This window comes from Engystomops pustulosus, chromosome 10 (assembly GCF_040894005.1).
Source record: "Engystomops pustulosus chromosome 10, aEngPut4.maternal, whole genome shotgun sequence".
NCBI lineage: Eukaryota > Metazoa > Chordata > Amphibia > Anura > Leptodactylidae > Engystomops > Engystomops pustulosus.
In genome coordinates, this window is record NC_092420.1 from 86,990,863 (window position 1) to 87,017,534 (window position 26,672).

General features: G+C 44.0%; 2 protein-coding genes across 5 annotated transcripts in view; both read right to left on the bottom strand.

Annotated features, from left to right (window-relative positions):
* Nucleotides 1-18,478, bottom strand: part of BEND5 (BEN domain containing 5) — a 28,685-nt gene extending 10,207 nt beyond the window's left edge. For 2 of the 4 annotated variants that reach the window (XM_072126847.1, XM_072126846.1), the window contains exons 1-2: nt 13,458-13,594; nt 8,245-8,629 (exon numbers count right to left, since the gene is read on the bottom strand). In XM_072126847.1, the coding sequence (XP_071982948.1) occupies nt 8,245-8,629; nt 13,458-13,565 (493 nt within the window). In that variant the 5' untranslated portion in view covers nt 13,566-13,594. Of the gene's footprint in view, nt 1-8,244; nt 8,630-13,451; nt 13,595-16,725; nt 16,881-18,243 lie in introns of those variants that run through there. The other 2 variants (XM_072126848.1, XM_072126849.1) reach the window with 2 other exon arrangements.
* Nucleotides 1-26,672, bottom strand: part of AGBL4 (AGBL carboxypeptidase 4) — a 1,134,440-nt gene that overhangs the window by 368,727 nt on the left and 739,041 nt on the right. The window lies entirely within an intron of this gene.

The following is a 26,672-nucleotide window of genomic DNA, read 5'->3' on the forward strand; positions in this document are numbered from 1 at the left end:
CACACACTACCCATGGTCTGGAGAGGAGCTGTTTTTAGATTAAAGCCGCCATGTTTTTTTTACCTCTAGACAACCCCTTTAAGGTTATATTTTAGCAATGGAATAAAGTAAAGCGAACTGGTGGCGGCGCCAGATGTTGGATCCCTTCCAATCTGATATAAATACGGTAACCTAGAAAACCCCTCTAAAACCACTCGATCCAGCCTTCAAAGTGAATATACAAAAAAATTTAAAATAAAATAAAAACTGGTAAATAAAAAATTTCCCAACAGAAACAACTTAAAAAAAAAAAAATGTTAAAATCAAAGATTTCACATCTCGTCGGACAAGGAAATATTTCTACGACTGCAGTTTTTTTTTGAGGTTGCTTTACAAGTCGACCACTCCGGCTTCTCCTTCAGAAGTAAAGTTACAGGTACATCAAAGTCTAGCGAGGTGGTTGGGCCCTCGAGCAGCCGCAGATCTCGTCTGATTAGAAGTTAAAGTTGATAAAGCCGGAGTTATGAGTTACATGAAGGGAAATAATTGTAATTAGAGGAGTAGATCCTCGCGCTCAGTCTGCACGCTGTGAAATCCGGAGGACCGCTGCCGAAACGCCGATGAACCTCATCACCAACCTAAGGGAGAGCGTTTAGACGCCACAGATGTGAAATCACTCGACAGGAACAAGTCGGTGCTTTATTCTAAATTCTTCTGACTTTCTTTTTGCCTTTGAAAGCCACAGACACCGGCAATAGACATGCCATAAAGGGAACCTGTCAATAGATTTTACCCCATTAAACTAGTAGCCCCTATAGATATGGCATGAAATGTCCTTCCTAGAACTAATGCATATACTCAAGTATAAACCGAATACCCATTGACTCAAGTATAAGCCTAGGGTGGAAAACGCATTGGTCACAGCCGCCTCCCCTCAGTATATACAGAGTCTTGCGAAAGTATTCAGCCCCCTTGAACTTTTCTACCTTTTGGCACATTTCAGGCTTCAAAAATAAAGATATAGAATTGTAATTTTTCTGGGCGAAGAATCAACAACAAGTGGGACGCATTAGTGAAGTGGAATAAAATGTATTAGATATTTTAAATGTTTGTAAAAAATAATAAACTGAAAAGTGGGGCGTGCAATATTATTCCTCCCCCTTTCCTTTCAGTGCAGCAAACTCCCTCCAGAAGTTCAGTCTCTGATCTCTGAATGATCCAATGTCGTCCTGCATGACTGATGATGATGAATATAATCCACCGGTGTGTAATCAGGTCTCCGTATAGATCCACCTGCTCTGTGATATCTCAGGTTCTGCATCATGAAGACCAAGGAACTCACCAGGCAGGTCCCGATACTGTTGTGGAGAGGTTTAAAGCCGGATTTGGATACAAAAAGATTTTACCAACTTCCCCAAGAAGCAGCGTGAAAGCGATCATATTGTAATGGAATATCAGACCCTGCAAATCTACTAAGACCCGGCTGTTCCTCTAAACTCTCATCTCAGACAAGGAGAAGACTGATCAGAGATGCATCCAAGAGGCCCCTGACCCCTCTGGATGAACTGCGGAGATCTACAGCCGAGGTGGGAGAGTCCGTCCATAGGACAACAATCAGTTGTAGCAAGAAGAAAGACATTTCTCAAAGAAATCCATAAAAAAGTCTTGTCTAAGGTTTGCCACAAGCCACCGGGGAGACACCAAACACGTGGAAGATATGTTTGGTGTAAAAGAAACGCAGCTCATCCCCCCGAGCACACCAGGGTCTGCAAAAGACCCGAGACTGGGATGGACATTTATCTTCCAACAAGACAATGATCCCCAACACAAAGCAAAATCTACAATGGATGGTTCACAAATAACCGTATCCAGGTGTTAGGGCGGCCGAGTCACAGTCCTGACCTGAATCCAATCCAGAATCTGTGGAAAGAGCTGGAAACTGCAACTGCTCACAAACACTTCATCCGACCTCCCTGAGCTCCGGCTCTTCTCCAAGGAAGAAGGGGAAGAATTTCAGTCTCTCCATGAGCAAAACTGATAGAGATCTGATACCCCAAGCGCCTGCAGCTGTAATCACAGCAATAGGGGGCGCTACAAAGAATTAACCTAAGGGGGAGGAATAATATTGCACGCCCCACTTTTCAGTTTATTATTTTTTTTAAAGTTTAAAACATCCAATAAATTTCGTTCCACATGACATTTGTGTCCCACTTGTTGCCGATTCTTCACCCAAAAATTACAATTTTATATCTTTATGATTGAAGATTGAAATGTGGCAAAAGATAGAAAAGTTCAAGGGGGTCAAATACTTTCACAAGGCACTATAGCTATTCAGCCCCCTGCACACCAGTATATAGCCAGCCCCAAGTATACAGCAAGCCCTAAGTATATAGACAGTCAGTCCCCTGTATATAGCCAGCCCCAAGTATATAGCAAGCCCTAAGTATATAGACAGTCAGTCCCCTGTATATAGCCAGCCCCAAGTATATAGCAAGCCCTAAGTATATAGACAGTCAGTCCCCTGTATATAGCCAGCCCCAAGTATATAGCAAGCCCTAAGTATATAGACAGTCAGTCCCCTGTATATAGCCAGCCCCAAGTATATAGCAAGCCCTAAGTATATAGACAGTCAGTCCCCTGTATATAGCCAGCCCCATGTATATAGCCAATCAGTCCCCTGTATATAGCCAGCCATCCCCAGTATATAGCCAGCTAGCCTCCAGTATATAGCCAGCCCCTGCCCCCAGTATATAGCCAGCCAGTCCCCTGTATATAGCCAGTACCAAGTATATAGCAAGACCTCAATATACAGCCAGCCCCCAGTAAACACCAAGCCAGCCCGGGTATATAACCAGCCCCTAGTATATAACCAGCCATTCCCCTGTATATATCCAGCCAACAGTATATATAGCTATCCAGCCCCAGTATATAGCAAGCCCTAAGTATATAGCCAGCCAGCCTGCCCCAGTATATAGACAGCCAGCCCACAAGTATATAGCCTGCAAGCCCCTTGCCACCAGTATATAGCCAACCAACCCCCTGAATATATCCAGCCTCTTTATATAGCCAGCCAGTCCCCTGTATATAGCCATCCCGCTGACGCTGCAGAAAGCTAGCTAGTTCCCTGTATAAAGCCAGCCCCTTGCCCCCAGTATATAACCAGCCCCTGTATATAGCCAACCAGCCTCTGTATATAGCCAGCAAGTCCCCTAGTATATAGCCTGTCAGCCTCCTAATATATAGCCAAAATAATAATAATAATAATTATAATATATGACCAAAATAAGTTATGAGTTTTCTCTCCTATTCATTGTAGCTGCCAAACAGCAAACACCCCATGTACCAAATGCCGTATCAAGGTGCATGATTTACTACATCAAATTAACGGTTATCGCTGCAAAGTGTAAAGTGACCCTCTGGGACAGGTGCTCATATTCCCTGCAGCGCCACCAATGGAGAAATCTAGTATTGTATGGCCCCCATTCATATCAATGCAGAACAGGACAGGTCCTCCACAGCACTAAACCTTACTGATATCCATTATTATTGACTCCTAATATATATCCTAAAAACGTGTAAGAGAATGAATTTTCTAAACTGGACAACCCCTTTAAGGCCTCCCCAAGGACATGCAATATGACTGCAAAATAAATTGAGTAACATCAGGGTAAAAGTAAGAAAAAAAACCCAGTAGAAATCGTTGGGACGCGAGTATTGTGCCTGGGGAAGAGATCGGCTCCGTTTTTTGCTTACACATTGAAATTTGAGGAGATTTGTCTAACCTCGGTACTCTATACATGTTTTAGCTCGCTCTTCTGAGACCCCCTGGGAGCGAGGGAGGATGGAAGAACCATCCCATACGATACTTGGTTAGACTTCAAACGTTGCGGCGGCAGAAGAGAACTAGAGGAACGCCGACTGCGGGTCAGCGGGAGGTGAGGGAGTCTGCTGTTAACAAGCCACACTCAAAAATATGGGAAAGAAATGAGGAGACAAGGGGGTTAAGGTGTCTCCCAGAGCTCCAGCGCGGAGAGGAGCTATGTGAGCGTCATTCTTACCAGTCTGTGCCATGTTATTCCATCACAGCGGATGAGAGTAATGCACCGGGCAGGACGAGGCGAGAAATGATTAGTTTACCCTAAAGAAGAGGAGAGGAGTAGACTGGACATTTTCAGATTGTGCGAGTGTCTGCATGCTCTCAAAACCAATGATCTGGCAGAGAACACAGGGTTAATATGAACCGGTCTGTCCCAGTTCTGCTGTCAGTGCCCACGGAGACATATAAGGTCCTCATGGACCAGTGGTTTAATGTCCCACATATATTGGACTCATCCCTGGAGGCCTTGTGTTTGCGTCGTCGTTTAAAAAAAATGAGTGAAGTACGACGTAGCTCCTCTACGCATGCGTCAGAAATTGGGGCTTATTTACTAAGGGTCCCCAGGCCGCATTTTCGTCGGGTTACCAAACTTTTTGGGGATCGCACCGGGGATTGCATCGCAGCAATTGGATTGTGTCGCAATCGAGCTGGCTTTCACACGACACACATTGGGGCCATCGGACGATTCGACGGATTCGGACTAAGCGCAGGATTTAAAATTTAAATTTCTGTCGCTTCCAATGTACTTACATACACCAGGAAGAAGAATAAGGCGTACTCCGGCGGACCTGAGCGGGGAAGCAACACATGCAGGATATCGGGCGCAGGATCTACGTGGATCGCAGCACAGTGCATTATCGTCGGAGAGTACGGATCAGGGATCGCGACTCGGACGGGTAAGTAAATGTGCCCCATTAAGTGCCAACTGAGCCACTATACCCCCTACAGGTCCCCGCAGAGCAGTTTTTTAATGCCCCAAATATATGGGTGCTGTCTTTACCTGGAGACATCGGACTCGTCCTTGTTACTCCAGGGGCTATGGATGTGGTAAAATACATCTTGGCTTGTTACGCATGCGCCGGCCTTCCACAGTGAAGGTGCCGGAAATAATAATGATGTATGACTCACCAGACAGGTGCCAGGACTAGCGCAAAAATAAAATAACAAATAATTAAACATTCTAAACTTAGCTCTCCGCCTGCTCCAACGACATGCATGCGCACTGCCGACCTCTGTATACAAACACATACATGCAGAATGGGCAGAGAGGAGGCTCCTCCTGAAGCAAATTGTCTTATACCCAATATGATCAAATGAAAAAGTGTAGGAGCACTTCCACCCTCCCACTGTGTGAGATTACTGCAGGCAGAGGGAGCAGGGGTGCCCCTCCCACTTGGTACCCCTGGTTTATCATAAAGGATAAAGAAGACCTTTAAAGAAGACATCTCACCACAATTTTACCCCTCACACCAGTAATACTCGCTCGTTAAGAGTTAAAAGTCCTCCCCGTATCGCATAAAATCATCTTAGAGTCATTTTTCTAAAAGTGCAAATGAGTATATATGAGTCATATTCTGGACAGAAGAGTCATGTTTCCTCCAGGATGCTAGTGAACCGCACCTCCTTCCTTTGATTGACAATTCAGTGTCTCTTTAAATCTCTGCCTGAGCAGACAGGACGTCCTCTCCCAGTCCTTACCAGAATGCTGTCCCTCTCACTGCATGGTGTGTAGAAGTGAGCGCTCTGTGGGATACTGCAGATCTTCTCACCATTTCACGCAGCCCAAGATCGACGGGAGGGGGGGGGGGTTACATGGTGGTGGGCGGAGCCATATACCAGTGGGTGGGTCCAACAAAGATAAAGGCAGAAGAAAGGTTGGGTGACTATTTTACTGGTATGAAGAGGCAGATTTGCGCTGGGACGCCTGCAGTGCACTTTTCACACTGGGGGATGAGTAAGGTTTACGATGTCTGTTCTTGATGACAGGTTCCCTTTAAGAAAAGTGGATGGATCATATACAGTAAAATTCCACCTATATAGTCCCAGTATATATCCTGTAACAGTCCTTGTTTCGCTGCTGCTCAGCCTACAGATTCCTATTCGTGTCGCACTGGAAATTCTTCTCAGTATTATATGTTACTATAATTATCATTACTTGAACAATTTTGTAACATATTCCCCCAGGCGCATCACGACGAATGTTCTATAAAAAAAAAACCACCCTCCGCTAATAGCAGAGAACAGCGGCGCCGATCTGGATGTGACTTATTTGAAGTTCTGTAAAGTTCTTGTAAAACTTCTGTGCGTTCCCTCTTTATCACTGACGGCACATGGGACGGAGCCACCGGGAGCCTTTATCCCAAAAGCCGGAGGACGGGAATAAAACATCCTATTAACTCTGGGGGAAGAGAGGTGAGCAGTGCATGCTGGGAAGAGACGCAGTCAGCGGGATGCGCGGCGCTACTGACAGCGCGTGGAGATTTGTTAGCAGCCGATGGGGTTTGGAGACGGATTATGGATTGCCGCATTCACCCGGAGATCTCTGCTCAAGAGGAGAGGAATAAATTGTGGAGAAAGGGGCTGCGAAACGGTGGAAGGTCCGGGAGACGCTGATAAATCACCACATATTTAAATGCCTCTTGTGATTCATGCGGAGGAGAGGGCAAAGGAAAAATCAGCTGGAAATTACAACTTCCAGAAAGTTGAAAAACTCAAACTTTATATGGACACCTGTGATTTAGGGGAAGGGACATCCTACATTGCTGTCACAAAGGGGCATATGCCATGGGCTGTGTCAATGATCGGGGCCATTCATAAAAGGGGGGTACACACGGCAGAGGGATTTCTGGGCCCCAGCACCGTTATGTCAGCGTGGCTACTCTCCGAATGGCAGACGTGGTGCACTATTGCTTCCTGCTCTGACAAAGCTTAAACTGTATTGGGGTCCTGAGGATGTCAGTGTGGGGGCCCCCTGATCTCCAAGGTCAAAGTAATTGCTTTATGGGTCAGTCCAACCCAGGGTGATTAACAAATCTGGGTAAAAAGGAACGGGTATGGTAACCGCTTCCCCTGACAAGTACATGGACACCCTAAAAGGAAATCTACCACCAAAATCCATCATGATAAACCAGAGACATTACTCATAGATCCAGACACCGGGACTGCAGGAATCTTCTTATATCTGTTATTCATTACCTCCTTTCTTCTAAAATCAACATTTAAAATTATGGTAATGAGCCAGAAGGGCTCTGGGGGACGTTACCAGAGCCCCTATGTGCTGTCGCTTCACAGGATGTTAAGTTGTCTCCCCCTCCCACTGCTCCTAACCCCTCCCCCCATCCATCTGTGCTGTAATTTTACACAGCGGTGGAGGATTAGTGCTCTTGTACAATGTAACAGCCTTTAAAGCTGCAGTACAGAAGGGCTCTGATAAAGCCCTCCTTCAGGCTCATTAGCATAGTTCTTAAAGTTGATTTTTAGAAGGTACCAAATATAAGGTGCTGGGACCTATGATCTATGCTTGATTTTGATTTCCTTTGAAGGGAACTGGTCAATAACATGTTATAACATTACTACCTGCCCCAAATGTTGTTTCTAGAATTCCTTCTTTGTGTGAAAGGTCATTTGTTTACCTACAAAAAAACTACCTTCCAAAGTCATGTGACAATGAGCAGAAAAGAGTCATATTTGCTTGTGATTAGTCAAGTTTAGAGGCTGCAGGGGGAGAGTCACTTGGAAATGTGAGCTGCTGATAAAGATCCATTTCCTGCATATTTTTTCCAGTGCCTTTAAACTCACCTTCAGCAGAATCTCACTTTCAAAAAGGCAGGATTCCTACAAAAGGACATTTCATACTCTATGGGGGCTGCTATTTAGATGGGGTAAAATTTAGTGACGGAGTCCTTTTAAACTTCACAAAAATCAGTAGTCCAATGTGATTATATGAGGAGTAACATGGTTTGCGGTCATTAGGGGACTTCTAGGGTAATTCTATGCTGCTGGGTGGAGTCCTAGCTGCTGCGACTCACTGCTCCCCCTCCCCTCTCCATAGTCTATTATGTCATCTAACAACTCAATGAGCTTCTGTTAAATAAAATACTGCAAAAATTTCAGAGTTTAAAAAAAATATAAGAAGGGAAGGAGGGAGGAGGATAAAAGACAAGGTAATTGGAGACAGAAGAACTTTCCTCCAATAAGAAATATTACAAAGTTTATAGTAGTCACTTGTACTATTCGTTTATGAGAAATTTGGTGAAAATGAAGTAACCCTTCATGTGACTGCATTATAGATATTCCCCTCCAATGGTTTAAAGGGGTTTCCTCATCTCAGTTATCTATGACATCTACGATTGACCATGTTCTCCTTAATGTAGGTTTAGTTCACTTACCACTTCCCAGTCGGAGTAATAACACATCTTGGAGTCTTCTGTTGAGGACCCGAAGTTCCTTCACTTCTGTGACTAATGTCCCGTAGTCCTTTAGTTTTTTGGCCTGCTGGACCAGCTGCCTGCGAGTCCTTTCCAGCTCGTGCTGGATGTGTCTCATCTCCACCTGCTGCTGCTGGTAGCTCCTCAGTAACTCCTCGTATAAGACCCTGGGGATCAAGGCATCGTCTAAGGAGTCCATGCTCCCGGCCATGGGACAGGGCTCCAGGAAGATGTCCTCACAGCGGGAGTTGTGGCTCGGCGTCACACTATTCTGCTTCTCCAGACGGGCCACCACGGCTTCAATGCTCTTGCGGGTTCCTTCTACGGGTTTCCTCCCGTCTGGTCTCTACATCAATAGAAACACAAGACGATGATTCACCTCCAACACCAATAAAAGTCAGCAGTAACTAATAGCCTATGGACCTGGCCATACCTGCTGACCATAGGGTATTCTGTAGCCTCACATTAGAATCTCATCTTTCAAAGTGCATAAGGATTGTTGTTCTGTAGCTCACATAACCACAATCATGATGGGATTCTTACCTTTAATACAACCCCAGAAACATGTTTCTAATACAGGCGGTCCCCTACTTAAGGACACCCGACTTACAGATGACCCCTAGTTACAGACGGACCCCTCTGCCCCCTGTGACCTCTGGTGACCTCTCTGGAGGTTACTATAGTCCCAGACTGCAATGATCAGCTGTAAGGTGTCTGTAATGAAGCTTTATTGATAATCCTTGGACCCATTACAGCAAAAAATGTTTAAATTCCAATTGTCACTGGGGCAAATAAAAAAAAAATTGTCTGGATCTACAATTATAAAATATACAGTTCTGACTTACAAAAAAATTTAACTTAAGTACAAACCCAAGGAACCTATCTTGTATGTAACCCGGGGACTGTCTGTACTACAGAACCAGGGATAGAGGCATCTGTCACCGCAGCCTCGAAGCTTAACTTATCTCAGGAAATACTCTTCTACGTTCAGATTTGGGTGAGATTTCACATCAAAGATGGAGCAAGCAATTTTATCCTCCATAGAGTCATATTTTGGCCGAGATGAGTCATGTTTAGAGGCTGTAAGGGGAGTGTCCCTTCAGACAACCCATCGGAAACATCGTCAATCATTACATATTAAAGATAAGGATCTTATCTTTAAGAATACATCAAGCTTGTGGTTCTGTGATCTACAGATCTAACAAAACTGGAGATACAGGGTTGTAAAGACATAGATAGAAATGTGAGCGATATAAAAAGATCCGGTTCCTGCCTGTTTGTCCGATTCTGTATATCACAGAACCACAATTCTGATGCAATTTGAAAGATGATTTTCTTATGTTTAATATGACACCAGAAGCATGTTTATAGGGGATACAGAACCAAAGAGAGCAGTGACCCCCCCCCCCCTTCAGCCTCTAAATGTGACTCTTCTCAGGCAATAAGTGACTCAGCTCAGCTGCTTATGACTTTGGAGGAGATTTGGGTAAGATTTCACATGAAAGAGGTAGCTAGTAATTTAATGGGGTACAGTCTAGTGACTTCTAAGGGATGTATAGTGGAACTTAAAAGACCCCATCAGAGGGTCTGCTAGTTATCACCCCAATGGATATGGCGCTGTATTCAGGTTTACATATAATATTTTTTTTTTAATTTGTCAAAAGTAACAAAAGAATAGTAATAATAAGGTGAAACAAAACGCTCAAAGGGAGGCGATGGCGACCCCGACAGCGGCCTCAGAGCAAAGTTTACTGGCCTTAAGAGAGAAATCAGCCGCGGCAAGTTGTATTTAAGTAAAACAGAAGAAAAAAATCATGATTCATTAAGACGTAATTAGTTAACGCAACACTTTATGTGCCGCTAATCAAGGCTCAGAGATGTTCAGCTTGAATACATCATTAACCTTCTCCCTGGCAGATGTACAACAGTGTGAAATACGGCTAATAAAGACGCCGGCGCCGGCCGACACCTGATTACTTCACATCTTCTTCTATCCTGGTTCTATCACATTTAATGTGACCAAACTCACAAGGTATTTAACCCTTCGATAGTCACCGGCTGAATAACAGGAGACGACCTGAGCGGATAGCTGCCACCATCAGAACCCATCCTGATAAACCAGGGACACTTACCCATTGATCCAGGCACTGTGACTGTGGTAAACTTCTTATATGTGTTATCCTTCTAAAATCAATTTTTATAATTATGCTTATGAGCTTGAATGGCTCTAGGTGTGCTGTAGCTTCAGAGGCCGTTACACTGTGCAGGAGCACTTCCCCCTCATACCATCCAAGATTATAACAGGTAGAAGTAGAAGGAGTGCCGTCCAGGAGCAGAGGGTAGACAGTATAACAGCCCGTGAAGCTATTCTAGGGGGGCTCTGGTAACGACCCCCACAGCCATTCAGGCTTTTTAGGATAATTTAAAAAGCGATTTTAGAAGGAAGGAGTCCACGGATAACACATATAAGAAGATGACCACAGTTTCCATTACTGGATCTATTAGTAAGTGTCCCTGGATTTTCATTATTCCTTTAATGGGATTCAATCTGGTGACAGGTTCCCTTTAGGGCCCCCCTTGTACCTTGTAGCTGTTGGCAAGGTACAGAATGGCAAAGAAATGTAGGTCGGGTGATTTGAATCCGCTTCTGCCCCACAGCACAGGGGGGTTTCTTTTTGGGATTTGTTGGGGGAGAGGAGTAGTGACTGACAACCTATGTCTCAGTTTGTTCTAGTTAGTAGAGGCCATACCGTCACATGCAGACAATTAGATTCCTCCATTTGTATCCCTGCGTCATACAATTTACCACCAGCAGGGGGCACAATCTAAGGAGGAAAATGTGACTACCCCCCCTCCACCCCCCATCATCAAGGAGATGTTCTAAGGTGCCTTCAGCACTATGGGGCTCATTTACTAAGGGTTTGCGGATCGCACTTTAGTGTTTATGTTTTCGGGGATTGCGCGGCTTGGACAGGTATTTAACAAGTGTCCGAAATTGCATGAATACAAAATTTTGTAAAAATCTATATTCATTGATTGGCCGCGCTGTGCATGTAAATGATCTTCATCTGCGCAGGGGGATACGTGGATTTCACGTAAAAACGTAACCGCTGTGTATATTTAAAGGGATCATTGGACAGTCCTATGTATTCCTATACATCCTAAAGGGAATGGTAAAACTGGAAAAACAAAGATTTACCAGCCCCTAAGACCCCAATCGGGTAATAAAGGGATGAGAATTAAAGGGATGGTCTGGATTGCCTTGTGAGAGTGGCAGATGTGTGAGGGTAATGGTCCTGCTGGAACAATATAGATGGATAATAAAGGGATTTTATGGTAAGGACTGGGAGCCGAGATGAGTCCACAGCAGTAACGTACAGCACAGGATAACAATCCCCTCCATCATGTGATGAGATGGGATTACATGCGCTCGGTTCTGGCCTCAGCTTCTCTCTTCCCCCTAAAGGCAGCATGTCCCCCCCCCCACAATGCAGTGCAATCTGTTCAAAGTATGTTATAGAGCAGTAGGAGCTGCTATTACGTGGCTAACATCCTACCCTGTGTAAGTGGCCACACTGAGGGCTCTTTCACTCTGGCTTTTTTCTTCCGTGATTTTTCATAGAAACCATTTCCGCTTATGGACACATACAGATTGGTTTTCTTTTCCTGGGTTCAGTGATTTTTCACTGATGCCTTACTGATACCATTCTTTTCAATGGGCTTTTTCACCCTTCAGTTTTTTTTCCTCACTGATGTTGGTGAACGAAAAGGGATGGGATCTAAATTTTTTCCACCGTCCAGTGATGGAAAAAATATATATAGTAAGCTCAGCACCTCCTGCTCTATAACATGCTGCCTGCAGATAGGACACTATGTACAATCTGCTCCACTCCTCCTGCTCTATAACATGCTGCCTGCAGAAAGGACACTATGTACAATCTGCCCAGCTCCTCCTGCTCTATAACATCCCGCCTGCAGAAAGGACACTATGTACAATCTGCCCAGCTCCTCCTGCTCTATAACATGCTGCCGGCAGATAGGACATTATATACAATCTGCTCAGTTCCTCCTGCTCTATAACATACTGCCTGCAGATAGGACACTATGTACAATCTGCCCAGATCCTCCTGCTCTAAAATGTGCTGTCTGCAGATAGGACACTATGTACAATCTGCCCAGATCCTCCTGCTCTAAAATGTGCTGCCTGCAGATAGGACACTATGTACAGTCTGCTTAGCTCCTCCTGCTCTATAATGTGCTGTCTGCAGATAGGCCACTATGTACAGTCTGCTTAGCTCCTCCTGCTCTATAACATGCTGCCTGCAGATAGGACACTATGTACAATCTGATCAGCTCCTCCTGCTCTATAACATGCTGCCTGCAGATGGGACACTATGTACAATGTGCTCAGCTCTAACTGCTCTATAACATGCTGCCTGCAGATAGGACACTACGTACAATCTGTTCAGCTCCTACTGCTCTATAACAGGCTGCCTGCAGATAGGACACTATGTACAATCTGCCCAGATCCTCCTGCTCTATAACATGCTGCCGGCAGATAGGACATTATATACAGTCTGCTTAGCTCCTCCTGCTCTATAATGTGCTGTCTGCAGATAGGCCACTATGTACAGTCTGCTTAGCTCCTCCTGCTCTATAACATGCTGCCTGCAGATAAGACACACTGTACAATCTGCTCAGCTCCTCCTGCTCTATAACATGCTGCCTGCAGATAGGACACTATGTACAATCTGATCAGCTCATCCTGCTCTATAATATGCTGCCTGCAGATGGGACACTATGTACAATGTGCTCAGCTCTAACTGCTCTATAACATGCTGCCTGCAGATAGGACACTATGTACAATGTGCTCAGCTCTTACTGCTCTATAACATGCTGCATGCAGACAGGACACTGTGTACAATCTCATCGGCTCCTCCTGCTCTATAACAACAGTGCTGAGAGGAGTAATAGTTTGGGGAAATAATTTGCAGTTCTTGGTCAGATCCCACTTCTCCTGTGTAATCTGTGGGACAACGCCTTTAAGATACGTTATTGTATCATCAGTAAATACTGTAATTACGTGACACAATAGGAGACATTTCGGAGTATTTAGGAGCTGGAGATGCCGGTTTGCACACCATAATTTTGGATCTGATGAGACATACATGTACCTTGCTGAGCCGCTGCTCCCCGTCCTCCTCCTCTTCATTCTCCTTACACTCCCAGGACCCTTCGGAGGGGCTCAGACACATCTTGGGGATCTTGATTTTTTTCTGCATTACGTGACTTTCCAGATCAGTTTTGTTTTCTGAAAAAATAAAAAAAATATATATAAAAACACATTAAACAGATAAGACGCAGCTTCTCTTGAAGATCAAAAAGCGCTTTGTGCAGCAAACATTAAAAAGACGCGGCTTCTAGGTGGCGGGAATTCGCCAAGATTATTTTATGTTCCTACAATGGATGCGGAACAAAGGACAATGCGGAAGATTTCTCTATCCAACTTTCCCTGGAAAACTTTTCTTTAAAGCATCTTACAGGAGAAGACGGAAGAACTTTGTGCATGCGAAATCTAATGGAAATTGGATAAGTCACCTGTTATTATTTCAAGGGGGTCCGTCATGTCCAAAATGCCCCCAAAACTAATGTCAGCGCCATTTAGGGGTCTTTAGTAGAAGCAGAAGTGTTCCTCTTAGACCAAAAACTAATAAACCAATTCAGAGATAATCAATTTTTTAAGGAGATGCAAATCCAGGCTCCAAGTGTAAAGGGGGCGGGACTGATTGGCAGATCTGCTTAAATACAGAGGTTACAAAAGCAGAGTCTTTAAGGCAACCTGCCACTTAAATTAAAACACAGTAACTAAACATATCCTTGGAAACGGCTATTATACAGCAATACAACTATCCCTATATTGTTCCTCCCCATGCATGTAAACCTCCTCAGTCCATTCGTAAAACAGACACTCTATCTATGCAAATGACCCTATGTGAATCCAATCATCATATTTTCTCTGAGCTGTGTCCAGCATATTCATGTCCTTCCTGCTCAGCTGCTCCTCCAGTTCCCCTCGATGACAAGATTTCCTGAGGGAGAGGGAGCTAAATTTCTCTTCAGCCAATCACATACCGCCAGTGTCTTTCTCAATTCCCACATTTCCCCCTCCATCAGGGATTCTCTTCAACAAGTCACACAGCCAGAATCTCTCTCATTCCTGAGGTGAATGAGGTAGCTAAGCACACAGTGACTAAGCTAAAGACAAAGCAGGCCCCTTGTCAATCAGGAAACTAGAGGCGTGGCTAAACTGAGAGAAAATGCATATACATAAATGGTGGGTCAACTTTACAAATGGACTGTGGAACTTTCTAGGCACAGAGAGGAACAATATAGGGATAGTTGTACTGCTGTATAATAGCAAATTTCACAGATATGTTTAGTTAGGTTTAGTTTAAGTGACAGGTTCCATTTAACAGAGGATAATTCCAGAGAACAGCTGGAGAACTTGCAGCTGTCTTTAGAAAAATAGAGCCCGCCCACAGAGCACTTGCAGGCTAATTTGCATATCCGTAAAAAGACGATAATCTCTTTAGTTTGTGATTGTTACTGTTGCTACACAGCACTATTATTGAGGAATTAAGTAAGAAATTTTGGACCTCATGCACTCCCTTTAAATACACTAATCCCCTATCTATAGAATGTGTGATCCCTGGGGGTCAGGCAGCTGGGATCAGCAGAAAACACAAGAAAGGAGACCCACAGGTCCTAAAAAGTGCCCACAACGGAGCCTAAAGTCCTCTGCTTCATTTATTTCTACATCCTGTGGCCTTAATAAAAAAGGGAATGGAGTGCAGGGAGAAGAATGCACAGAGATGTGTAATCACTGGGGGTCCGAGGGTCTCACTTCCTGTAATCAGATTCTTATGGCTTGTCCTCTTTTCATGGGACCCCCAGTATTTAGTATGTTTAGTTTACTATACTAGGTTAAAGGGAATCTGTCAGGCAGTTTGGAACCAATAAACTGTGTGGAAAGTTGCAGTACAGAGCAATGCGACTGTGGGAGCCCAGGGCGGTCCCCCTCACTTTACTAAGGGGGATGGGGATATTGGGCGACTCCGCATGCACCCAGTTCAGATGAGGATCCATCTCAGAGTATACACAGCACCTTCCCACCAGGAATTCTCTGCAACACAGCAACAGACAGAGGTGAGTGCAAGGTGTTTAGGACCCTAAACCCCACCTGTTATTCTGATGGTTTAGGGGTCCACGACTTCCTGACGGATTCCCTTTCAAGTCTTACTAACATTTCAACAAACTCTGCATGTATCACCAGTGCTATATTTTATCTTCCTTGACACATCAAGCTCCTTCCTTTTGCTTCAACCGTTCCAAAATTAAATCAACTTTGAAGTCTCTTTTTGAACAAATCTGCAGCTCACATCTTAATGTTGGATCTTAATTTCAACTTCTAGGTATGTTATGAAATGTCCTTTTTGGAATATTTCTCTTCTTTGAAATCTCAACGATTACCCGAGATCATGTGAAAATGAGCAGAGAAAAGTCATATTTTGACTGAGATGAGTCAAGTTTAGAGGCTGCAGGGGAACACGTCTATCTTCAGTTCTATAGCACCTAGAAACATATTAATGGTATCATATTAAAGAGAAGAATCTTACCTTTCAGATCACACCAGGTTAAGATAAAGACATAGGCAGGAACTGGCTGTTTATCTGTAGCTCTCATTTACAGCTATGTTCTATGTACAGTTCTGTAGCTCACACAACTACAAGCCTGATAAAATGATACTAATATGTTTCTAGGTGCCACATTGCCCCATGACTTTGGAGAATTTTAGGAGAACAGGTGAGATTTCACATAAAAGTCTAGACCTGACCGGAAGGGGCTTCTAGTTTAGTGGGGTAAAAGCTGGTGACAGGTTCTCTTTAAAGGAGTTTACAAACTCTGATTGGAATCCTCTATCCACAGTTACGGAGACGGGGGTCTCATTCCCACTAATTGATGGAGCTTCATGTGGAACAAGCGTCCTTCCACATCATTGAATACTATGGTTGGAAGTGTTGGAAATTGCTGAGCACAGCCTTCAGCTATCTCTGTTACTCTCAAAGATAATGAATGAGAGTCTGGAGATACCTGAGCGCTGTACTCAGCAATTTCTGACGCTCCCATGGTTTTGAAATGAACGGCAGTACATATGCTCTAGCTGCAGCTCCATCAATTAGTGAGAATGAGACCCCATTCTCGTTAAGGATGGGCGTCCCAGGAGTAGGATTTGTATCCCACTATCCTATAAGAACATAAAAAATTGGTACAACCCCTTTAAGTAGAAGATCAAGGAGAAGGTAGACGCAGAAACAAGGAGCTGAGTGATAGAGGAGCCACTGCACTGAGGCTGCTGTAGCTAATTGTAAGTTTCTATCTTACCTCAGGTGCTTTATGTAGACGGTTACAGGTCAGTGCTTCTCTATAGTGTCCTACATGAATCTGCTGCTGATGTTATGGAGCCTTCTGTGTGTGGTGTATGGGAGACATCATGGCAGCGAGTCCCCATCACCAGCTCTGAGAATTACCATTATTACCTGCAGAGGGGAAACTGCTAAAGTCAGAAGTTGGTCAGAAGCTGCGATACCCCTCATGTGCCCCGGACTAGTGATACGTGCAGAATGTGTTCATTGGTATTCAGAAATAAAGGGAAAAGCCATGAGAGGACGGGGTTAAAGAATAGTAAAATAAAACCAGAAATACTCATCTCTCCAGAGGTATGTGACCACTGAGCCAAATCCCCACACTCTGTATGAATGGAATATGATGCCTTCTGCATGTAGACACGTGACCACTGAGCCAATCTCAGACCCCACTATTCATCTCTGAATGAATGGGTTGGGACCACTGAGCCGATCTGTAACCCCACTAGCTATGTCGGACTAAATGGGATGGGACCACTAAGCCAGTCATTGGCCTCACTAGTCATGTCTAAATGAAAGGCACATTACCACTGAGCCACCCCATGACCCCACTAGTCATCTGATCACTATGCCAATCTCTGGCCCCACTAATCATGCTGGGAATCTCTGATCCCGCTAGTCACGTCTGAATGTACATATGTGACCACTGAGCCAATATCTGACCCCACAATTAACATATGAAAAAAGACACTTGAGTACTGAGCCAATCTCTAACCCCACTAGTTACATCTTAATACATGGGATGAGACCACTAAGCCAGTCTTTGGCTTCGCTAGTCATGTCTAAATCAATGGGACGTGACCACTGAGCCAACAACTGACCGCACACTCTATGAATGGGACATGACCACTGAGCCAACCCCTAACCCCACTAGTCACCCGACCACAGAGCCAATCTCTGACCCCACTAGTCACATCTGAATGTAGGCACGTGACCATAGAACCAATCTAACCCCAAAAGTTACTGCAGAATATTCATATCACGTGACCACTGAGCCAATCTATGACCCCACTAATCATGTCTGAATAAATGACAGGCAACCACAGAGGCTGCAGATTGGCTCAGTGGTCACATACAGAATGCACTCGAGGCTGAGCCCCTGAGGTCCCTCGTTTGCTTCTATTTCCAAAAATGTTTAAAACCCCTTTAAAATGGGTCCAAAACCAGTTGGTGCCATCCCCGGCTGTAGGATGAAAAAGACAAAGTTGCAGGAAGGCTCTGAACTCTGGAGAGGTCAGTACGGTGGGTTTTGTATGTATTATTGAACACTCCCGGCCCTTTAGGGGTATTCCCAAATATCATAACTGCCCCCCCCCCCCCTATAAATTGTCCATCAAATCATGGCGTCAAAGTGGCATGATGGCGCTCCAGTCACATGACCCTGTGCCACCAGTGATGGGGGGAGTGGATACTGACCCCCACACACACCCTCCTATCAGTCGTGACATCACCTGTATATCGTGATACAAGTCCTCACCTGCCAGTGCCAGGATGATCGCCCTCTGCAGTGTAGCCTCCTCCTCCTCCGGTACACGGTGCAGATCTTCCGTTTATCAAAATCTTCTGTGGAGCTGGGCCTGAAGCCGGGGAGCAGAGCAGACGTTATCATCCAGGACCAGAGCGAACATGACGGGGCCCGGGTTCCGCCGCTCGGCAATCAGCCATGGCGCGCTGCCCTGGCAACGGAGGATGCGGGCAAGGCGAGAGCAATGGAGCGCCGAGACCGGGAGGACCCGTGTAACCCGTGCCGTGCCGGTGCCAGGCACACAGACACACCACAACGCCCAGCATGCCCTGCTGCACATAAACAAAATCTATTAATAAAAAAATTACTTGGTTTATTATAATTTTATTCCTATTCATGTGTTTTTTTTGTTGTTGTCTTTCTTTATGTCATATAAAGTCAAGAATTGTTGCTTTTTGTATGTCATTTGCTGTAAAATCCTACACAACGCGGACGTGACGCAGTTTACACAGTCGGTCCATGAAGGTAAAGTCGTCTGACATCAAAATGTCACCAATTTTGGCAAAATTTTCCAACGTTGACAATTATCGGTTGCGATGTTGCAAATTGGCGCCACGTTCTTCATGTCACGGAGACACCGTTGCCTGTTGTAGACGTATTCTCATTCTCATACTTTTTTTTCCAAATTTTTATAGGTTGTAGTTTATTTTTAGAGGTTTTTTTAACAGTTTCACAATAATTGTTGCGATTTTTATAGGTTTTAGTTTATTTTTAGAGGTTTTTTTAACAGTTTCACAAAAATTTTTGTGATTTTTATAGGTTTTAGTTTATTTTTAGAGGTTTTTTTAAATTACACAAAAAATGTTGTGATTTTCATAGGTTTTGGTTTATTTTTAGAGGTTTTTTTTAACAGTTTCATAAATACGACCTAACGTGAAACAATATATACAAATTATAGAGACATGAGGACCTGCAAATAAAGACACAGGCTGAAGAGTATGAGATGTGGAAGGTGATGCTGAGATGATCATATCACACAATCACGGTCACTGAATTATCCTGATAATACACGGGGGACAAAACATTTACCTCTATAAAGTGGGAGCGATTTGTGATATCAATTTCCAGTTTGTGGCACATTAGTATATGGGAAGAGGGGAAACTTTTCTAGATGGGTGTTGACCATGGCGGCCATTTTGAAGTCGGCCATTGTGGATCCAATGGGAAGAGGGTCATGTAACATATCAAACTTATTTAGAAAATCACAAGAAATACAATGGTGAGCTTGGGTTTAACGTAACTTTATTTTTTTATGAGTTATTTAAAAGTTTATGACCACTTATAAAATGTGTTCAAAGTGCTGCCCATTGTGTAGCATCGTCAATGCTCCCCTCTTCTCCCAGTCTGAACACACTGATAGCAACACCGCAGGAGAAATGCAAGCACAGGCTTCCAGTATCCATCGTTTCAGATGCTGCACATCTCATATCTTCACAGCATAGACAACTGCCTTTAGATGACCCCAGAGGTAAAATTCTAAGGGGGCAGATCGAGAGACCTTGGTGGCCATTCAACTAGCCCACAAGGATCCATCCACTTTCCAGGGAAATGTACATGTAGGAATGCTCGGACCTTTGAAGACAGTTGTCTATACAAGATGTGCAGCATCTGAAACAACTGATACTGTAAGCCTGTGCTAGCATTTCTTCATGAAAGAATAAAGTTACATTGACATCAAGCACAGCATTGTTTTTCTTGTGAAATTCTCAATAAGTTTGATATGTTACATAAAAAAGCATTGGATCCAAAATGGCCAAATTCAAAATGGCCGCTATGGTCAACACCCATCTTGAAAAGTTTCCCCCTTTCCATATACTAATGTGCCATAAACAGGAAGTTGATTCTCATTTTATTTAGGTGTTTCCATATAAATGGCCTACCCTGTAGTTATATACATATAGAGGGTGAGTATAAAGTCCCGGGACACCACCTTTTATTTAAAAAACTAAGGGTCTGATCCCCAGTAAGTAATAGATGAGGGGACCTATCTTTTACACTCTGTACAGAACATGGCCACCATTTTGAAAACAGCCATACTGCATCCTGGGAAAGTTATTCCAAGGTGAAGGAGGCCATGTAATAGATCAAATACCAGAATTGTCTCAGAAATTGATTGCCACAATCAGATCTGTCATATATCTTGCAGTTCAAAAAAGATCAACATGGAAAGTTATTACAACAAGTAACGTTCCCTGTGACGTGTTGTCCCTGCTACTAAACACAGAGCTGAAGGCGCTGAATCCAATCGTTATGAACCCACATGAGAATCTATGTAGTCAGGGGTGTAACTACTGCCGGAGCAGCTGCTATAGCGTCTGCAACGTCAGGGGACACTAAATAAAGAGTCAGATGGAACAGAAGCTTTCTATAGTCCTTCCTATTATCACTACTATAATCTGCAACAGCATCCAAGTTAGTGAAGTAGTCAGGTCAGTGAGGAGAGGGAGGGGCTCCCAACAACATATTCTGATCTGCAGAAAAAGGTAAAGTCTACCAGCCTGCTGTGTGCTCTGGGCTCCGTCTTCCTCCTTCTCCTTATTTATTTTGACTACACTGAAATACTCAGCGGAGGAGCAGCGATGCCACAAAGAAAGTCCTTCCAAACTCTATTTACATCAAATTTTGAGTGTTAGAGCTAAGAGTCTTAGAGCAACCCAAACATTGAAGCATTAAAACATCAGAAGATTTACTGATGGTAGACTGACTCTACCTATACACTTGGCATCTGTTCCTGTTTTTATTATCTCCCTGAAGTGCACAAATGTTGTAAAATGGACTTTATAAAATTATGTAATGAGCCAGAGGCCCCCCCGGGCTACATCACTGGAGCACCTCTTGGCTCCACACACCCCACTTCTCAGATTGCTATGTCTGAAAACCTTCTGAAAAGCCCTACACAATGCTGGTGAGAAAATTTACAATCTGGAAGACCCTTAAAAGGGGTTGGCCACTCTTTTACATGAATTGCCATTGCCCCTTTACTGCCTTTTGGATAATCCCTGAATGTTCATCAAGTGATTTTGCAGTCCTGCTACTTACTTCTGTACTGTGTGCAGATCCTCTGTGATTCTTTATTTACATGTGTGATCTCTGATGAATAGGAGAAGCTGTAGTAGGAGAGTTATGCTTCATCCTGCTCCCTCCCCTTTACACCTTCCAGTCTCTGGACAGACTGTATGGAGGGAGACACAGTGGGAGACGCCATAAGCATGGGCTGGAGCGGTGAGAGACAGGAAGTGTTGTGTATGTATGGGGAGAAGAGACTGAATCTCTCAGAGGAAGCAAAGACAAAGGTACATATAGATGCAGAGACATGTCTAATACAAGAGATTTATTGAAATTTGGCCAATCCCTTTAAGGGTCCTACTGCTTATATATACTACTGGAGCAGGATAAGAAATTAATCAATGACCATCCTTGAGTGTGATGCAGACATGGGTCAGGATGAGGTGTTAAACTGTGTCCAGCCGCGCAGCAGCCCCCCCCCGACCTCGGCGGCGATGATGGAAAAGCTCCAGGTAAGTAAGTGAGGTGAGCATTAAGCAACCTGTGAAATCCTCTGTGATTGCGCTGTCTATATTTGGCCGCGCATCCCTCATCCATTCTCCATGTTTTCTGTACCTAATTTTGTTTTGCTCGCTAACTTCACCATCCTGCGATCAATACCATTCACTGCCGAGCGCGCAAATCTGAAGACACAACAGGAAATTGATTTGCAGCAGCCATTTACAACTCATAATAATCTGCCTTTCCCTATTAGCGTTATAAGGCGTTACATTTTTCTTCTTTTCTGGTTTTTTTTTACAAAAACAGATCAGCGCCTGCAGAAGACTCGTAGGTTTGAGCGACGAGAAAGATGGAATTTTATTAGGAAGGGGAATATTTGGAGAAGGGGAGAAAAATCTTGGAATGTTATTCTGCTGTTTCTCGGTCCTGATGAGGAAGCTGTATGGAAAACAGTATGGTCCTCACTAGGGATGAGCGGACCCACATCAGTTCTGGTACGGATTATGGTACTGAACCAGGAGCACGTTCCCTGTAACACCCACAATTGGTGCCAGCACTGATCGCAGGCGTTACCGGCAGGGTGGTTGATCCAGACCTGAAACCAAATCAGCCACTTCTAATGAAGTCCGGGTTCGAGTCCCGGGGACCTGTACTAGCAAAGTTTTTTTCTGCCCCTCCCTGGTCCTATCCTTATTTCAGCATTGTGCATATTATACAGATTGTGTATATTATACAGATTGTAATCATTCTTCCTAGTGAGTATGGGGGAACCATACATGTGGTTCCAACATTGAAGGGAGATCATATGAGAGAGCCCAACACCAAAATGGATGTTAGAAATGGTGGCTACTGAATGGAGGGTATTTCAAGGAATGAATGAAAGGGGGCATTATATGTGACAGAGCGAGCCACATTGCCAGTCTGGCTCATCAGCCGTAGGTTCAGGATCTAACCCAAAACTGTATTACTAAAAAACAACAGAAGACAACTCAATTTGAGGTACATCCTTCTACCTTTCCTTCTTCTTTGAAAAACTACAATCTGGTTTCTGACCCAATCACTCAACTGAGACAACCTACTGTCTGCAAAGGCAAAACACCACTACTCTGCTCTCCTCCTCCTTGATATGTCCTCTGCCTTTGACATTGTTGACCATTTTCTCCTACTGCAGATGCTTTGTTCCCTTGGTGTCACTGATCTGGCTCTTGCCTCGATCTCCTCATGCCTCTCCAAACAGACTTTCAATGGGGCACATTTACTTACCCGATCCTGTCGGGATCCAGCGTTGTGTTCTCCGACGAGGATTGGGGTCTTTTGGCGATTCACTAAGTTCGTGCGCCCGATATCCACTAGGTGTCGCTGCTGCGCTGAGGTCCCCCGGAGTTCACCATCCTCTTCCTGGTGCATGTAAGTGTGTGTCAAGCGACACGTTTTTTTAAAAAAAAATAGTGCGATTTTTCCAAATCCGTTGGATTTTCCGACAGCCACGCTCCCCCGGTTTTCGACGCGTGAAACCCGGCGTCGATGCAACACAATCCAAAAAAACTATTCGGCGCAAAACAGTAAAATTCTGAAAACCTGGCGGAAAAACGCAATTCGGACCCTTAGTAAAGGTGGCCTATTGTGTCTAATATTTGTATACCAGTTCTTCACCTCTTCCCCTCTCTGTTGTCATCCCAAAATACTCTGTCCTGAGACACCTTCTCTGCTCTATTTACACCTCTGGCCTAGGCAAGCTCACTAGGTCCCACAGCTTTCAATACCACTTCTATGAGGGTGACACACAGATCTTTATCTCTAACCAAGAAATCAGCTCTCATCTAGCTAGAGTTACAAGTTTCTATCAGCCATTTCCTTCTTCTTGTCTTCCCCGTTTTCTAAAATCTTAACATGGACAAAATGGAACTCAGAATTTTTTTCTCCACCTAACACATCCCTCTCACCAGACCTGGCTCTACACTCACAGCGGGTCCAAAAGTCTGCTGCCTTGGAGTAATCTTTGACTTTGCCGTATCCATCAAGTCTTACTTCCAGGCCCTTACTACAACCTGCCGACTTCATCTCAAGAACATCTCCCGCATATGACCCTACCTCAATCCAGAGTCTATAAAATTACTAGTCCAAGCCCTCATCATCTGCTGCTTGGACTACTGCAATATTTTTGTCTGTGGTCTCCTAGATGACGCTCTCACATCCCTCCAGTCTATACTTAACTGTGCTGCCCACGTAAACCAACTCTCTCCATGCTTCTCCCCATCCTCTCCCCTGGTTACTCATTGCACAACAAATTCAGTTTAAAATATTCTTTTTAATACCTGTCCCCTCCATATATGTGTGAACTAATCAGCCAATATCATCCCACAGTTCCCACAAGACCTTCTGCTGCACTATTTTATCAACTCACTACCATCTCCTGTGCATCCCACATACTCCAAAGCTTCCAATGTAAACCGAAAACCCACCTGTTTAGGATTACCTATAGCATGCAATAACTGCTCCACTCTGCTCCCTCAACACGTGTCTCCATCTACCCTCCCATTATTTAATTGTGGGCCCTCAAGACTAGTAATGAATTGACCCAAACCACAATGTTCAGCATGGACTATGAACTTCGGTTCAGTAAGAGGTTCGGCTCACCCCTCCACAACACCCGCAATTCTTGCAATTCAGCACTGGTCATGGGTGTTACTGGTTGGGGGTGAGTGTTTGGGCTCGGGTCTCTTACCCTTACCTAAAACAGGAACCCTACCAAATGCTCAGGTTTGGGTCCTCCGAATTGGTTGTTTTGTATTTTGTACTTGCATTTTTCCTTGTAATAATGTATGCTAACTCTTTCTTGAATGTAAAGAAAAACATAAAATTAATGGAGCTCTATAAATTGATAATAATATAGGCAATTCACAATGTGGGTGAACCTCAGGTAAGAAGACACTTTACTATGTGGGGGATTAATACAGTATTGGGGCTATTAAGGTGGGTGTTAAATTGTGTGGTGTTACTTGGTGGTGGGATTAAGAGGTGGGGCAAAGGACGTGGCTTAGGACATAAAATACATGTATATCCTTCTTTCTCCAGCTGGGACGTATATGTTTCAGTGATGACAGTGATGTTGCATACAGGGTTGGACTGGGCCACCAGAGGATGAAGGATCCGGTGGGCCCAGGCTCTTACACAACGATGTCCCCAGAGGTCAAGCAAAAAACATCCAAATTTAGAGGACAAGAAGGTATGATAAATACTAGCAGCCCTTCCAACACCAGTTGCACATCTCCTCTACCCCTAGCCTACCCCTGGCTTCAACTGTGTCAAGATACCACATCATTAAACAAGCCCTTTAAATAGAGACCGACAAAGAACCATGGAAGGATCAGCACTGCAGCGACAGTGAATCGGCTCTGCAGTCTGTAAAAAATGTATGTATTTTAAACATCCCCTTTAAATTACAGCCTAACAGCCAATGACCCGAGGTTTGGGAAGACAATAAATTGGAGCTTTTGTTTCTGCACAAGTAAAGTGAAATCTACAAGTAAAATAAAAAATATTAACATAGAGTATTCACAGATCAGCAGTTTTGGAGAACATTGCAAATCAATTCTGGTATCAGGAAAATTCTGAAAATCTATTTTTATGAGAGTTCTGTTCAGAACAAAGAATGAAAAGTAAAATTTTGTTGACTTGCAGCGATTTTTCCATAAAAGGGGAGGCTACATAATAAAGAGAGGAACCTAAACTTGCTTGTCTTCTCCTCCCCCTTCCAGTGCTGCAGCTACTGTCACCCCTGCTCTGTGTTTGCCTATAAAGGCTGCAGCGGAACATGTAGACTTTATCCAAGGTCTATTATCGCGATACTAGGAGCCTCCTGCATAGTGTTTTATGAATAACTTCAATGGGAAAACACATGTCATCACCTCCCCTAAAGGTAGAGACAGGTAGGATACTATATCAACCGCAACCCTTTTATCACTGCTGTTCCACTGAATCCGGCACAGTTGGAATTTTTTCTCTAGCCTTCACCGTTCCAGAGTAATCAATGCCTCGAGTTTCAGCACCCAGTATGCTAATTAGGTTATATACAGTCAGGTGGGCAGTGCCCGGACCGCCCACATGACACAGAAGAATTTAATTAGCGCCTTGAGTAACAAAACTAGCAGTATTAATTACTCGGGAACGGTGCGGGCTACAGAAAAAATCCAACTGCACCAAAATCAGTGAGGCAGCACCTATTAAAGGGTCAGAAAGTTGGAGTTGGTGAAGAAAGTGAAATTGAAAGGTCTTTACTGGGGAAAACACCTTGCTCTGTATCAGAAAACAAGAGCTCCACAGACTATAAAGAGATATCAATACATCAATCAACACTGAATTGTGATTTATGTAAAACAAAAAAAAAATCCACCATAACCCAGAATCTTTCCTATGGGATAGTATTATCAAATAATACAAGACCACTTTAAAGGGGTATTCTGGTACATAGATATGGATCACGTGTTTGGAGATAGGAGCATTCAGACAAGTATCATGATCTCTTCACTTATCCCCAAGCACAGCGCCATAAATTGTATAGTGGCTATGCTTAGTATTGCACCTCACTTATATCGGATTGAGCGGCTGCTGGACCCTGTGGCTAATAGAAGCAAAGTCCCTGGATGCAGAAGGCATGTTTATGGAATAGCAGCTGATTATGGGGGCTTCTGGGTGTCCCAACCAGGGCTGGCACCAGCACTGGGCATACCAGGGCTGCTGGGGGGCCCACATATGACTGTACATAAGGAATCCATGTGAATGAGAGGGCCTGTATCTAATGAATCTATAGGCTTTATATAATATAACCATGTGGGGGCTTCTTGGGATGATAAACTAGGGAATATTTTAGGGAA